The sequence below is a fragment of the Astatotilapia calliptera genome, chromosome 4 (genome assembly GCF_964374335.1).
Source record: "Astatotilapia calliptera chromosome 4, fAstCal68.1, whole genome shotgun sequence".
In the NCBI taxonomy this organism is placed as follows: Eukaryota; Metazoa; Chordata; class Actinopteri; order Cichliformes; family Cichlidae; genus Astatotilapia; species Astatotilapia calliptera.
Window position 1 is genome coordinate 10697749 of NC_137425.1, and position 15603 is coordinate 10713351.

The following is a 15603-nucleotide window of genomic DNA, read 5'->3' on the forward strand; positions in this document are numbered from 1 at the left end:
CTAGTCTGTGACATGTGCATGAAATGAATAACCGGATGATGACTAATATTGACTAACTTGAGAAATCTGCTGTCGGTCGTGCAACTTCCTAAAAGAATTTGTATTCTTCAACATTTTTTTTTTAAATTGCATAATTTTTCACTCCCATTTGGACAAAAAAACACGGGAGAGAAACAAAAAACACTTTGTGAAAGACTACATTAAAAAATTACATAAAATATGGGAGGAGGACAACCTATAAGCAACCGTTACTCCACAAAGGGCTGGCTGCAGATGTGGTTTTGTATTTTGGGCTTCACAGAGTTTCCTGTACACAAGGGCGTTAAATTTCCTCTCTAGTTTTTTTTTTCTGCCTGTGAAACTTTTAGTCGGTCATCATAAGTAGAATCTGCATCGAGCTGACGTTCATTTAACCCAGGTCCTGAAGCTGGATAGTCTCTGGATGCTCCTGAAACACTGCTCCATTCACCTCATTCCTTCTGCATGCTGTCCAAGCATGCTGCCTGTCAGGATGCTGAGCATTCTCATCCTCCTCTTTTCACTGTGCAGTAAGTGAGTAATAATGATGCTCTGCAAGAACTCTGTGTGTATGGGAAAAACTATTTCATTGAATTGTTAGGAATAAAAATTAGGTTTTTAACTTTTAGTGTCTTGATGGTGTGATCAGTTTTGATACTGGAATGTTATTAGTGATGGTAACTGCAAAAGCTAAAACTAATAATAAGATCATGTTTCATGAAATACTCCCCTTTTAAGTTTTCATGACTCTATGTGGACTTGTGAAAAACATATTTCTTTTTGGTTACATGGTTCAGTAGCTTTCAAAACAAACCTTAGCAGTAGTGACTTGTAGTAATTATTTTAAACTATCGTTTTGTTGTGTGTTGTTTCGACCATTGTACGGTCTGACGGTCAGGATTTACATAGAATTTGGACCCAGGTGCAGATTTTGAGAAGGTTTAAACAAACTGAAAACTAACTTTTATTTCGACCCGAGGCAGTAAATTCACAAGACTGACAGAAAACAGACTCCAACAAACCACACAGGCGGATAAACAGTAGAACAGGATGAATAACTGAGGGGAGACAAAGGCTATAAATACATATAAGGTCATTGGAACAATGGGAAACACTAGGGAAAGACAAGCTAGCTAATCACAGGAGACAAGACAAGGGAAGTAAAACAAAACACAGTGAATGCCAGATGAGGGACTAACAAAATAAAACAGGAAGTAAGCAAATACGGGAACATCGTGGGAACAGAAAAGCTGACTTGACACAGAGAACAAAGGAATGTAGGGAAATAACCACTGCAAATGAACTAAAACTAGAATAGAATAATCTAAATGAGAAGAATAGAGACCAAACTAATCAGAAAATATATGGTAATAATATAATAAACAAAACTAAATGTTAAACTAAAATGTTTAAGTAGAAAATCCAGAGTCATGCGTGGACGTCCACGCCTGAAAGGATGATCAATTAATAGTGCATTTCATTAGTACAGCCTGGCTGCTACATACCCTCTGAAACCCTATAGGAGCAGTGAGGATGCACTTTGTTTTTCAACATTAATGCGCAGAATCCTGTGGGAATTTTCATTTTCACAGGATTGCATTTATTTATAATGTTTGAGTTTATTAGAATAACTGTTTTTAAATAACAGACAGCATTTGAATACATTTATAAATAAAGACAAATCAGCTTTTTAGCAGCTTTAATCAGTTAGCACCTGTTCTGCCTTAATAACAACTACACAGCAACTGGTAGGCTCATTTGGTTCCCCATGTTGCTCTCTTTTTGGGTGTGTCTTTTTCTTGAATGTGCAGTTGCGCCCATAATTTGTTGAACAAAGACATAGTTTTGCCTCTGAACAGTCAAGATATGACAAAAATGCAGACTTTCAGCTTCAGTTCAAGGGGGTATACAGTCTATAGGGCTATAGAGCTAATAAAAGTCCAATAAAAACATTATTCTTGTCTATTCATAGATGCTGACAGCATATGCACAACAGAGTTGAAGACAGATCCACCTGAGATTATTGCAGAATATGGAGGAATTCCTGTAATTGTAAACTGTACCACCAGACTGGGCGATCATTACGGACTATACTGGAGAGTCGGGAATGAAAGCTCTGACACTGAAGATGAAGAAATGTTTATCTCCCACTTAGTGCCAGTGTCAGACTGGAATGTGACGGCCGAGTGCAAAATGAAGTTTAATGAGTCTTATGAATGCAGCAAGGAACTCAAAGTTATTTTATTCAGTAAGTTTAATTTGAATTGAATACAGTACAATGCTAAGAAAATAAATAAATGTTGACATTAACTAACTTTGCTTAATTTTGTTTGCCAGATAATCCAGAAGTTTTTCATTCTGTACAGCTTGTGAATGTGATAGGAGAAGAAACACAGTACAGACTGCAGTGCGATATAATCAATGTTGCTCCTGTTCAGTATGTCAATGTTAGCTGGTACAAAAACAGTGAAAAAATCCAGACAGAATCTTTCAATGACACAACAACCAAAACTCCAGTAAATGAGTCCTCTATTCTGAGAGTCAACATCAGCAGAGAAGAAAATGTAGTGGAGTTCAGATGTGAAGCTCAGCTGGACTTTGGACCACACAGACCAAAACTTCCTGCCATTTCTCAAACACACAGAGTTTCAGCCCACTGTGAGTAAATATCCTGCTGTTTACACATGAACAGAAGTTTATTTTTATTTTTTTTTAAAGATTAAACACAAGTTCCCTTCTGTTCAGCTTTCAATTGTGTAAATGTGAGAACTGATAAAAAACTGTTTATCATTTCAGACGCTCCGGAGCTAAAGACACAAAATAGTGCTGATGACACTTATGCACTTGAGGGCACTAATATCATCTTGAGCTGTGAAGCTGTTGGAAACCCTCTTCCTGTGTATAACTGGATTTGTGATGGGAAAAACATGTTGGAGAACACAACCAGTCTCAGTTTACCTCGAGTACATGGCAATAAAACCTGCGCATGCACAGCTACCAATTATCTGGGAAACATAACTAAGACAATCCATCTTCATGTTGAACCAAGAGGTATATATTCTTACTTCACATCTAAAATTGTGGATGATTTAGATGAAACTGCTGACTTATGTCTTATTTTACACCAAATCATCTCTAACTCTGAATATATTTGCTTGTGAATGGCAGGTTGCTCACTAACACTGACACCTTCTGAAACTGTTGTGAAATTTGGAGATCCAGTTTCAATCAACTGCAGCACATCAGCCAGATATGTTGAAGGAATGGGCTGGGAGGCTCCATTTGGAGGTACAGGATTTGAGCGTCCTCCTGTTGTCACTTGGAGGGTTGAAAAACTAGAAGAGTGGACTCCAAGTCCTTCCTGCTATGCTACTCTGGTTGATGGATCACAGTGTACTGTGAGTCCAGTCATCACTGTTTACAGTAAGTACATGAGACCACAATGTCCACAATGCTTTATTGTGTTATAAACTATATGAATTGAAATTTGTAATATGATATAGCAATGATTTCGCTTATTTATTTACAGAAACTCCAGATTCTGTGTCAGTGTCTGACATGGGTCATGGTTCAATGGTGGAGGGCAGAGAGTATGATCTGAAATGTGACGTCATCAATGTTGCTCCTGTTCAGTATGTCACTGTTAGCTGGTACAAAAACAGTGAAAAAATCCAGACAGAATCTTTCAATGACACAACAACCAAAACTCCAGTAAATGAGTCCTCTATTCTGAGAGTCAACATCAGCAGAGAAGAAAATGTAGTGGAGTTCAGATGTGAAGCTCAGCTGGACTTTGGACCACACAGACCAAAACTTCCTGCCATTTCTAAAACACACAGAGTTTCAGCCCACTGTGAGTAAATATCCTGCTGTTTACACATGAACAGAAGTTTATTTTTATTTTTTTTTAAAGATTAAACACAAGTTCCCTTCTTTTCAGCTTTCAATTGTGTAAATGTGAGAACTGATAAAAAACTGTTTATCGTTTCAGACGCTCCGGAGCTAAAGACACAAAATAGTGCTGATGACACTTATGCACTTGAGGGCACTAACATCACATTGAGCTGTGAAGCTGTTGGAAACCCTCTTCTTGTGTATAACTGGATTTGTGATGGGAAAAACATGTTGGAGAACACAACCAGTCTCAGTTTACCTCGAGTACATGGCAATAAAACCTGCGCATGCACAGCTACCAATTATCTGGGAAACATAACTAAGACAATCCATCTTCATGTTGAACCAAGAGGTATATATTCTTACTTCACATCTAAAATTGTGGATGATTTAGATGAAACTGCTGACTTATGTATTATTTTACACCAAATCATCTCTAACTCTGAATATATTTGCTTGTGAATGGCAGGTTGCTCACTAACACTGACACCTTCTGAAACTGTTGTGAAATTTGGAGATCCAGTTGCAATCAACTGCAGCACATCTGCCAGATATGTTGAAGGAATGGGCTGGGAGGCTCCATTTGGAGGTACAGGATTTGAGCGTCCTCCTGTTGTCACTTGGAGGGTTGAAAAACTAGAAGAGTGGACTCCAAGTCCTTCCTGCTATGCTACTCTGGTTGATGGATCCCAGTGTGCTGTGAGTCCAGTCATCACTGTTTACAGTAAGTACATGTGTACAACTTTGTTAGTGTATTATAAACAGCATGAACTGACAGTTTTTATATAATAAAGCAATGATTTCTCTTCCTGAAAGTGCCACTGTAAATGCTCAGATATGATGGTGGAGGCTGCATGGAAGTGATTCTAAGTTGTCCATAGGAGTGAAAGATTATCTCTTTCTATGTGACATATTGGTGACCAGCCCAGTGTGGACTCTAGCGCTTCCCTAATGACAGCTGCCTTGGTTTATCCCCATAGAAGACTCTCAATTGAAAAGGAGAAGAAAATGGATGGATGGATGAATGGATTTTTAAAATTGATTTTTCTTTGCTCTGTTCACAGAAACACCAAACATTGTGTCAATATATCCACTGAATCAAAGTCAAATGATGGAGGAACAAGTACACATAGTGCCTTACAATAAAGAAACAAGAACACAATATTGGTTACGGTGTGACATCATAAATGTTGCTCCTGTTCAACATCTGACTGTGAGATGGTACAAAAATAATAAAACCATCCAGACAGAGTCTTTCAATGACACAACAACTAAAACACTGGTAAATGAGTCCTCGATTCTGAGAATCGACATCAGCAGAGAAGAAAAAGCCACTGAGTTCAGATGTGAAGCTGAGCTGGACTTTGGACCACATGGACTAAAACTTCCTGCCATTTCTCAAACACACAGAGTTTCAGCCCACTGTGAGTAAAAATGTTGAGGTTAACACACAAACAGAAGATTATTTAATTGTATTTTTTAGGCTAGATTAAACAAAAGTTCTATTCTTTCTATTATGTAAATGTGAAAATGATAAGAAAAACTGTCTCTTCAGATGCTCCTGAGATCAACACAAGTTGTACTGTTGACATCTCACCACTTGAGGGCACTAACATCACATTGAGCTGTGAAGCTGTTGGAAACCCTCCTCCTGTGTATAACTGGACTTGTGATGGGGAGAATATGTTGGAGAACACAAACAGTCTCAATATTACTCGAGTCGATCGCAACAAAACCTGCACCTGCACAGCTACCAATTATCTGGGAAACATAACTAAGACAATCAATGTTCATATCACACCAAGAGGTACACATCTTTTATTATTATTTAGTTGTTATTTATTTCTTAAATTTATTTTTATTTGATCTCTAATGTTGTAGGTGTTATTCTTTTGTTGTGGGTCTTATTTTTGATTTGATAACAAATCATGTCTAACTGAAGGTATTGTGAATGGCAGGTTGTCCTCTAACTCTGGCACCGTCTGAAATGGTTGTGAGATTTGGAGATCCAGTTTCAATCAAATGCAGCACATCAGCCACAGATGTTGCTGAAATGGCCTGGGTGACTCCTGCTGGAGACAAAGAATTTAAACCTGGTTCTGATGTCACTTGGATGGTTAAAAACCTGAAATGGTGGACTCCAAGTCCTTTCTGCAGCATCACTCTAAATGACAATTTTCAGTGTTCTGTGAGCCCAGTCATCATTGTTTATAGTAAGTACATCTGTCAAAACTGCATTATTGTACTAGAAATTAAGATGAAACAGGCTATGATGTAAAATACTTTTATTTATTTATTTTTGTATAACAAAGGCATAATTTCAGTTTGCTGACACTGCAACTTTGAAGACGATGTTGTCGAGTAACCTGCTGTAGCTCTGATCCAAATGTTGTACTTTCATGTAGAACTGTGAAGAAGACTCTGTTAGTGGCAAGAAAAACCCAACCTTTTAATATCAATGCATTTATGCATTCATTGTTCTCATATTGATGCTAACAAGCGCATCCATTTGTCATATGTTCTAAATGTATTTTTTACTTTGCTTCATTTGCAGAAACCCCAGAGACCGTGTCAATCTCTGAAATGAATCATGGTCTGATGTTGAAGCACAAAGAGGACAAGCAGTACACCAAGACACAATACAAACTGCAGTGTGACATCATCAATGTTGCTCCTGTTCAGTATCTCACTATTACTTGGTATAAAAACAATAAAATCATCAAGACAGAATCTTTCAGTGACACAACCAAAACACCAGTAAATGAGTCCTCTATTCTGAGAGTCAACATCAGCAAAGAAGAAAAAGTCGTTGAGCTCAGATGTGAGGCCAAGCTGGACTTTGGACCACGTGGACCAAAACTTCCCGCTATTTCTCAAACACACAATGTTTCAGCCCACTGTGAGTAAACATCCTGCTGTTTACACAAAAACAGAATATTTCTTGGATTTTTTCATTTCTAAACTGAATTTAACAATGTGAAAATGAGGCATACAACATGTAATTATTTAAACGAATAACAAACATCTTTTTGTCTCTTCAGATGCTCCAGAGGTAAACACAAAAGATAGTAATCATGACTATCTACTTGAAGGTTCTAATATCACCTTGAGTTGTGAAGCTGAAGGAAACCCTCCTTCTGTCTATAACTGGACTTGTGATGGGGAGAATATGTTGGCGAACACAAACAGTCTCAATATAACTCGAGTAAATCGCACTAAAACCTGCACCTGCACAGCTGCCAATTATCTGGGAAGCGTAACCAAGACGATCAATGTTCATGTTGAACCAAGAGGTACACGTCTTTGTTTATTTCAAGCCTAATATTGCTGTGGGACATTTAGAGGACACTGATGACTAAAGAGAAGTGTTAGCTGATGTTTAAATTGATCAATGTATTTTAGGAAGTTTTGAGAAGTAAACTTTGGTTTTATTTTTTTTTATCTTACAGGTAAAACCAATAAAATCACTTTTGCAGTCATTTGGGCTTTGCCATTTGTAGCAGCCATCATCATCTCCATCTTCATTGTGTTCTACTGTCGCAATCAGTGGAAAAAACATGGACATTATAGTTTTGTTTCTGACAAAGATATCCCTTTGACACAAACTAATGGAAACAAATAAGATATCTGCTGCTTTCTGTAAATCGAAGCAAAAACTTAATTTAATGTGCTACCTAATTATTTTTCTTTCATTAAAAAAGAAGTTCTACACCCATTTCATACCCTTGTATAAAAAACTCCAAGCTTCACATTCCTGGAAATGTGGGCCCACCCACTTCAACAATGGATCCATGCTGATGGGCTTTTAAAAAAAGTTTTATTTTCTATTATTTCTATTACTTTTCTATTAATTAAATAAATATTTAAAAAAAAAATTATGTCATGTGTTTTCCTTTCTTAAAAAACAAGTAATCAAAAGATAAATAAAAAAAATAATAAATATCACAAGCAAAGTCTGACTACAGAGGCAGTTTCACATTGACCAATAGCTGTTAAATCTGAAATCGCATGTAAGGGTTCAGAGATTTCTCAGGCAGCAGATAATAAAACTTAGAAACTTAACACATCATGTAAGGAAATTTGAGTTTAATATTTTTTTTGTTATAACAATGGTTTTTTTTGCAATAAATCTTACACTGTTGGAAAAAAACATACATAGAGACAAGAGCCCGGCACAGCTTCCTTATCCTGGTCACTAGCTTTTCACACACTGCCAGTCAGTGGTTGTGCTGCTCACTCTGGCACAAACAGGATGTCCAAGCTGATCTCCAAATGTTCATTGAGATTGAGGTCAGGACTGCAGACAGACAAAATGAGCTTCCTCTGTACACAGGCTGGGGTCAGTCTTAGAGATAGGATGAGAAGAGGTATTCTCAGCCTAACTGGCAACCATGGCAGACCCTGGGAGAGACCCAGACCCCCGTGGAGAGATTATATATCTCATCTGGCCAGTTCCCAAGAGGGGAACTACTGTACTGCGTGAGGAAGTTAAGTGTCAGAGGCATGTGATGGTGATTAGTATTTTATGCAGGATTCTTCATAATCTATGATACTCACAATCTGTATCTGTTATCTGTAAAGTCAGCACAATACGTGTGTGTAAATGAGAAGGACACATGTGTAACAATGAAGCTGCAAGGAGTAAAGATAGTGAAGGTAGATGTGTTTAAATACCTGGTAATGTGGGGTCAATCACCCAAAGCAATGGACATTGTACAAGTAAGATTAATAAGAGAGTGCAGTCAGGGGTTCCTTGTGCCAGAAGAATAGCAGCAACGGTGAAAGTTGAAGGTTTGCAAGATGATAGTGAGACCTGTGTCTCATGTGTGATGTTTGAAGATGGTGGCACTAACAAAAAGACAGGAAGTGGATCTGGATGTAGCAGAGTTGAGGGTGTTAAGTTTTTTATTGGGAGTGGTCATTATGGACATACTTAAGAGTCCATCCGTCCGTCCTCTTCCACTTATCTGGGGCCGGGGCCAGCAGCCCAAGCAGAGAAGCCCAGACCTCTCTCTCCCCAGCCACCTCCTCCAGCTTGTCCAGGGAACACCAAGGTGTTCCCAGGCCAGCCGAGAGATGTAATTTCTCCAGCGTGTCCTGGGTCTGCCCCAGGGCCCCCTCCCAGTAGGACAATGCTGGAACACCTCACCCAGGAGGCGCCCAGGAGGCATCCTTGTCAGATGCAAAAAAACACCTCAACTGGCTCCATTCGATGGGAAAGAATGGACTCTTAAGTATGTCCATAATGAGCCCCTCCCGGATTGCTAAGCTTCTCACCCTATGCGGGGATGCGATCACAACCATTAGTAGCATGTAATGTAATTCCCATCATGGGAGATTTTCCACTGGAGCAGTCTCGTGATGACATCCTATGCTCAGCCTTTGACCAAGTGATTGAAATTGATGCTTACGTGGTGTGCCCTGAAGCCATGCGGACCTACCTGTGTTTTGTATTTTTAAAAGATAGGCTGTATCGAGTGAGTTGTGACACTTGCACGGAGGAGACACACACCCACTTGTTGGTGGCTCACTATAACCCCATGGCAGGGCAGGGCATAGGGGGTTTGACAAGAGCGAATTATGACCCAATTTTTTTGGCCAGGCATCCGAGAGGATGTGCGCTGCTGGTGCACATCCTTTCTGGAATGCCAACTTATTAACCAGCCAACCATACCAAAAGCACCTTTGTGCCCCCTACCATTAATGTAGGTCCTCTTTGAACTTATTGACTGGGTTGTTGGAGTGGCTGAATTTATTCCCTTTGAACTGCTGTTCAGCAGGAAGCTGCGTGGGGTGCTCGACCTGATTAAGGAAAGCTGCGAGGAAGGTCCAAGCCCCTCAAAGAATGAAATTCAATCCGTGCTGGACCTGAGAGTAAAAATCCACACACTGGGGAGGTTGATTTGGGAGAATTTGCTCCAGGCTTAGCAATGTCAGCATTGCCTGTATAACAGAGAGGCCACACTCAGGCAATTTTCACCCGGAGACAAAGTTCTTGTATTACTCCCTTCTTCTAGCTCAAAATTACTCGCCAAGTGGCCAACACTCTTCAAGCCAAGGATCATCAAAGATTGCAATCTGCCTCAGAGTGCAGAATTGGATGAGGTGCTTGTTTCTGCACAGCATGATCCTGACGAGGGTGTATGGGACTGTGAAGTGTCTGCCGTCCTTCTGCTGCTTAACTTGTTACCTCCAATATCTAAGGGAAGAAAGTCTTCAAAGATTAGCACATCTAATGCTGCTGACCACCTGATGAAATTCATGAAGGTGGGAGGAAGCGTGGAGGTTTTTCTCAAGGAAACCGGCCCCGCTCAGCCCTTCCTCCTGTGTCTTCTACACTTTCATCCAGACCACGATGTATGGCATTGATGTTGGCAGTGTGAAGGAGAATCCTTGGATCAGGGAAATCAGAGCAAGAATTCTTTACAGTACAGTTTGAATACATCCACTATTCAGCACTTTGACTGGAAAAGTTCATCTGTTACATTTGTAAGATACTCCACACAAGTTACTCAGTGGTATTTAGACATTTGAATTACCAGCATGGTTTGTACCCAGGAACGTTTTTGCATTTGACCTGCGGAGAGCCTGAATGTTCATTTATCATTTGCATGTAGTCTGCTTACAAGCAGCACTTCCCAAACAGACGGAGACTGTGTTGATTTGGATATCACCAGCAATTTTGATTTTGAGCCCGTACCTAATGATGGAGCCTCCGGCTTCATTAAATATAACACAGGAAAAGAGAGAGCGAGAGAGCTCATTAACTAAAACACCACACACCTGTCCCACCAACCTCTCTGGCACTGCCCCTTGAACTCACTGCACCACCCCTTCCCTGCAGCTGAGCCAGGGAGCACACCTTCGTCACACTCACCATTTCCAACACCAGGCCAAAGAGAGAAGAACTTCACATCTTTACGTTCACCGTTCACCAAGTAAAAATTGGGAGTAAATGACAGCTTTATAGTAAGAGAGTGAGCAGTGATGGTATGGAACTAATAAAGAAATGAAACTCAAACTTTAATAAACTGCATGCAATAGAAGTGAACAACTGATGCATTTATTTATTTAGATAAATGCTAACTGACCTCTATAATTTATGTAGAGGAAGGCAATATTGCTTCTACTACATAATCTATTCATTAGACATTGCTTACTTTAGAACTAAATATAACAGCTTCTATGTGGAACCTGACAGTGACTGGTAACAGCTACAGTCGGGTTAATATCATAGCAATCCAAGGGGACTCCCTCTCCTGGCACAATGTCTCACCAGTTTGGATTCCACTTCCACTGATCCCATCTGATTGCTGTCTGCTGTATGTTGACTTTTTCCCATTAATGTGGTTATTTAAATTATCATAAATGAGCCTGGTAGTATCAAATATGTGCCCAATCCAATATGAATGATGTGTGGTATCGGAGTGGACACTACTTAACCAACCTGAAGAGAGTTTCCATGGTGATCAAACTCACATAACAAGGTTAAATTATGGACATATGCAAAGGTAAGACATGATGTAGATGATTTTCACATGTGTAGAGAGAATAAAACAAACTTAATCTGTGTCTGTGTGTTTAATAAAAACATTATTTTCAACTTAACCCAGTCTGTGAACTGTTTGTGTACCAGAACTCCAAAAAAAAAAAAAAAGAACAGAAATCAAAACCCAAACAATAAACACATTTCTTAAATTTCAAAACCTAAGAAAATCATGTACAGGATCATAACAAACTCATACACTATTGAGGTACTTAAGTGGAGTTTCAACTTATGTAAATAGTCTAAATATGAAACATGAATCATGATTTGCATCTCCAAAGCGTGAAATGGACACGGTGGACTGAGATGTCATTAAACATTTTGCTGTGATACTGGGTTGTGGTAGGACATGCCTAGAAGGGCCAGGAGGCATCCTGATTTAATGCCTGAACCACGCCAACTGGCTCTTTCAATTTGGAGAAGAAGTAGCAGCTCTATTCTGAGCCCCTACCAAATGCCCAAATGCCCAAATTCCTTGTGTCATTTTCACTATGTCCTTCGCTACAAGTGAAAAACCTGGGTGTTATTTTTGACTCTGAGCTTGGTTTTATCCCACATGTTAAACATGTAACCAAAATTGGATTTTATCATCTAAAAAATATAGCCAGAGTCCGCCCTATTCTCTCTCGGGCCAACACGGAGATGCTGATGCATGCTTTTATTACCAGTCGCATTGATTACTGTAATGCCCTGCTCTCTGGTCTTCCTAAGAAGAATATTTCAACTTTACAACTCTTGCAAAACTCGGCAGCTCGTGTGCTGACGAAGACCAGAGGGCGGGCCCACATTACACCGGTTTTAGAATCGCTGCACTGGCTCCCCGTGTGTTTCAGGATCGATTTTAAAGTTCTTTTATTGGTTTTTAAATGTCTTAATGGTCTTGGGCCTTCTTATCTCTCAGATCTGCTTTTACCATACGAACCCTCGCGGACCCTGAGGTCCTCTGGTACTGGCCTTTTGATTGTCCCTAAAGTCAGGACACATACTCACGGAGAGGCAGCTTTTCAGTGGTATGGTCCTCGTCTGTGGAACAGCCTGCCGGAGGAGCTCAGGGCCGCAGAGAACGTGTCATGGTCCTGGGTCGGTGACCCAGCGCTTTTAGTTATCATTTTCTAGTTTATGATGATGATGATTATTATTGTTTGAGTTCTGTGTGTTATATTTGGTCTGCCTTTGAGTCTGTCTCTGTCTATGGTGTCACCCCATCTGTTTGTGAATCTGTCTGTTTAGTTCAATGTCTTGTCTGGTTCCATGTGTCTGAGTTTCCTGTTGTATTGTGAAGGTTTGTGTCATATGTGAGTGTGCTCAGTTTACGTTTCCCCTGTCTCGTCAGCTGTGATTTCTCCCAGGTGTGTTCCCCTCCTGTCTCTCATCCCTTGATTACTGCCGTCTGTGTATTTAAGCCCTGTGTTTCTCTGTGTCAGTGTCGCGTTGTACCCTCAACTAGCTGTGTGTTCTGCTTCTATGTTCCTAGTGTTTGGTCTCCTGCTCCAGTTTAGTGTTTCTTTCCAGTGTTTCAGTCCTTGGTTCCTCTGTTCTGACTTTTGGTTTTCTTTTGGTGAGTTCAGTTTGTACGAGGTTTTTCCCAGAATAAAGCTGCGCCTTAAGTTTCACTACCGTGTCTGAGTTCTGCATTTTGGGTCCACCACTCCTGCTTGCCTGCCACACAGCGATTCATGACAGAACGTACATGTTTTTAAGAACAGGCTCAAGACCCACCTTTTTAATTTAGCTTTTACTTAGCGTTTATTTATTTTTTATGCTTATTTATTCTATCCTGTTATTCTATTATTAATTTAGGATTTACCTAATATTTCTTGATTTTATTCTTATTCATTTTTTAATCTTCTTACTCTATTTATATTTATATTTATATTGTATCCTGTTCTTATTTATTTTATCATTTTACCCTGTATACATCGTATTGCGTCATATCTCCAGTGTTTCCTCGGAGGGCGCTCTCTGCACCGGGGCTGTTATTGACCGTGGCTGCTGGGTCTCTGGGGTCCTCTCAGCCTGGTTGGGGGGCTCCTTTGCCTCCCTCCGGCTGTGTGCCCAGCCCGGAGGCTGCGGTCTGTGACCGGCTCCCGGTGCAGACGGCTCTCTGTTATAATGTTTCCTCACTTGGCTCATGCGAGCCCAGCCCAATTTTTACTCTTTAAGTGTGCGCGTGTGTGTATGTGTGTGTGGGTGGGGGTGGGGGGATATATGTGTATTGAGAGTGTGGGGAGTGAGTTGGAGGGTGGGGTGGGCTGCTTTTAACTATGTAAAGCACTTTGTGCTACATTTTTTCTGTATGAAAAGTGCTTTATAAATAAAGATTGATTGATTGATTGATTGATTGATCTCCAAGGGAGAGGCCAGCCCCCTTTTGGAGGATTTAACCTTTGCCACTTGGATCCATGGTCTCATTTTCTGAGTCACTACCTAGAACTTGTACTGACCAGTACATCTTTGCCTTCACACTCCACGCTCTGTGTTCAACACAACAGAGTAGTACAAAATCAGCATCAACACAGATACTGTACCAATCTGTTTGCTCTTGAGATCTTGAGACTCTTAAGCGTCTCCACTTGTGGCAGCAACTTGTTTCCAGCTGAGAGCCAGGGCATCAGACTTGGAGGTAATTTAGATCCCAGTCACTTCAAACTTGGCTGCAAACTGCGCCAGTGCAAACTGCAGGTCATTGCTCAATAAAAGCCAACAACCCTAGCTTTTAAAATCAAATTATATCATATCTGCCACTGAAGTCAAGTTGGACAACAAGTTATGGATTATTGATAACATGGCAACTATACAGTTATAACAGCTGCAACTGAAACTTGATATGGTTGGGGTCTATAAAGTTTTGGACAATCAAAAATTTAAACTCAATTAAAATGTAACTGAAGTGCAGATTTTCAGCTTTATTAAAGGGGTTTAACAAAAATAATTGTGATTTTATGATAGGGAAATTGAAACTGTATCTGTGTAGTTTCTCAGTAATCCGGGTCATAGTCTTTAGAGCTAAAGAACATGATGATTAAACTTCCTAGAGTTTAAAGAACTCCAGTCGCCTTCTTTTTAAGATTCTAACACTACTGAAAAAGAGCAAGGAGTCCTTGAGAAGCTTTAGAATAAAGAGAATGAGATGTTTACCACCACCATCTGTGGTGTATGTGATTACACACATCTACACTCATGCTTAGTTGCAGAATGCTCCACTAACCTATCAAATCAACATTACAAGTGGTTTTTAGTAGTGTCATGATGTATATCTGCACAAAGCAAAATCACAGGATTGTTTTCCAGTATCTGTGTTGTAGATGGCATGGGGATTGGAGGCAGATATGAGAATGCAAGGCAGGGCTTTTTGCTAGGCTAGTGAAAACAGCAACACAAACCCCTGGTGCCAAGCATTTTCCTCTTCTTAACACTAAATGTCTTGCCTGGAGCTACAAATTGCTAAACACAACCATACTCATATGCTCACGAATGCTGTGTATTGTGACTAAAACAAATCATGAATTTGTTTTGGGGTTTTTTTTTTTAACACAAAAAAGAACTTTATATGCTGTACTATTACAAACCTTCTTAGAATTGAGGTGTTTACCTTTGCAGCCTTTTATAAAATAGTGAATGAGCCCACAGATTGGTGAACTTGTGTGTCAGTGAAGCTTGTTGTACAACATGGTTTGAGTGCTCAATTAGGGTAGAAAGCATGCACACTGAGACATACTATCTTTTTGCTGTTTGCAGATAAAAAAGTATCAGCAAAATGTGCTAGCCTGTCACATCATTTCTTTCACTTTGATAGCTTGATAACTGTCATTCCCCTTAAATGATGTGGCCTCCTTTAATTTCCAACATATTATCTATTGTGATTTTCTTCCCGGTGAGTTATGATGTGTTTTCAAACTGTTTCTTTAATCTTTTGAGCAGTGTATCTATTTCCTGTCAAATTTATTTAACTGCTCAGATAAACAGCAGAGGCTGGTAGCATTAATGACTCCCTGGTTTTGATCCTATCTGTCTGAGAAAAACAGCTAGCAGCATTATCACTGAACAAAAGACTTTATGTTTTTATAATACTTGCCTTTTGAGCTTGCAGTTAAGAACAGGATATGAACAATAGAACACAAAAGTGTGGATAATTTCTGTGTTGC

General features: G+C 39.8%; 1 protein-coding gene across 1 annotated transcript; it reads left to right on the forward strand.

The window, feature by feature from the left end:
• The first annotated feature begins 136 nt into the window (after positions 1-136).
• On the forward strand, positions 137-7787 carry LOC113020552 (hemicentin-1). Its single transcript, XM_080300667.1, has 14 exons — positions 137-548; positions 1991-2266; positions 2356-2676; positions 2815-3069; positions 3187-3441; positions 3548-3871; positions 4010-4264; positions 4382-4636; positions 4977-5336; positions 5468-5719; positions 5871-6125; positions 6467-6811; positions 6954-7205; positions 7362-7787. The coding sequence occupies exons 1-14, from the start codon at positions 443-445 to the stop codon at positions 7532-7534; spliced, it is 3684 nt and encodes a 1227-aa protein (XP_080156793.1). The 5' UTR covers positions 137-442; the 3' UTR covers positions 7535-7787.
• The last annotated feature ends 7816 nt before the right edge of the window (positions 7788-15603 follow it).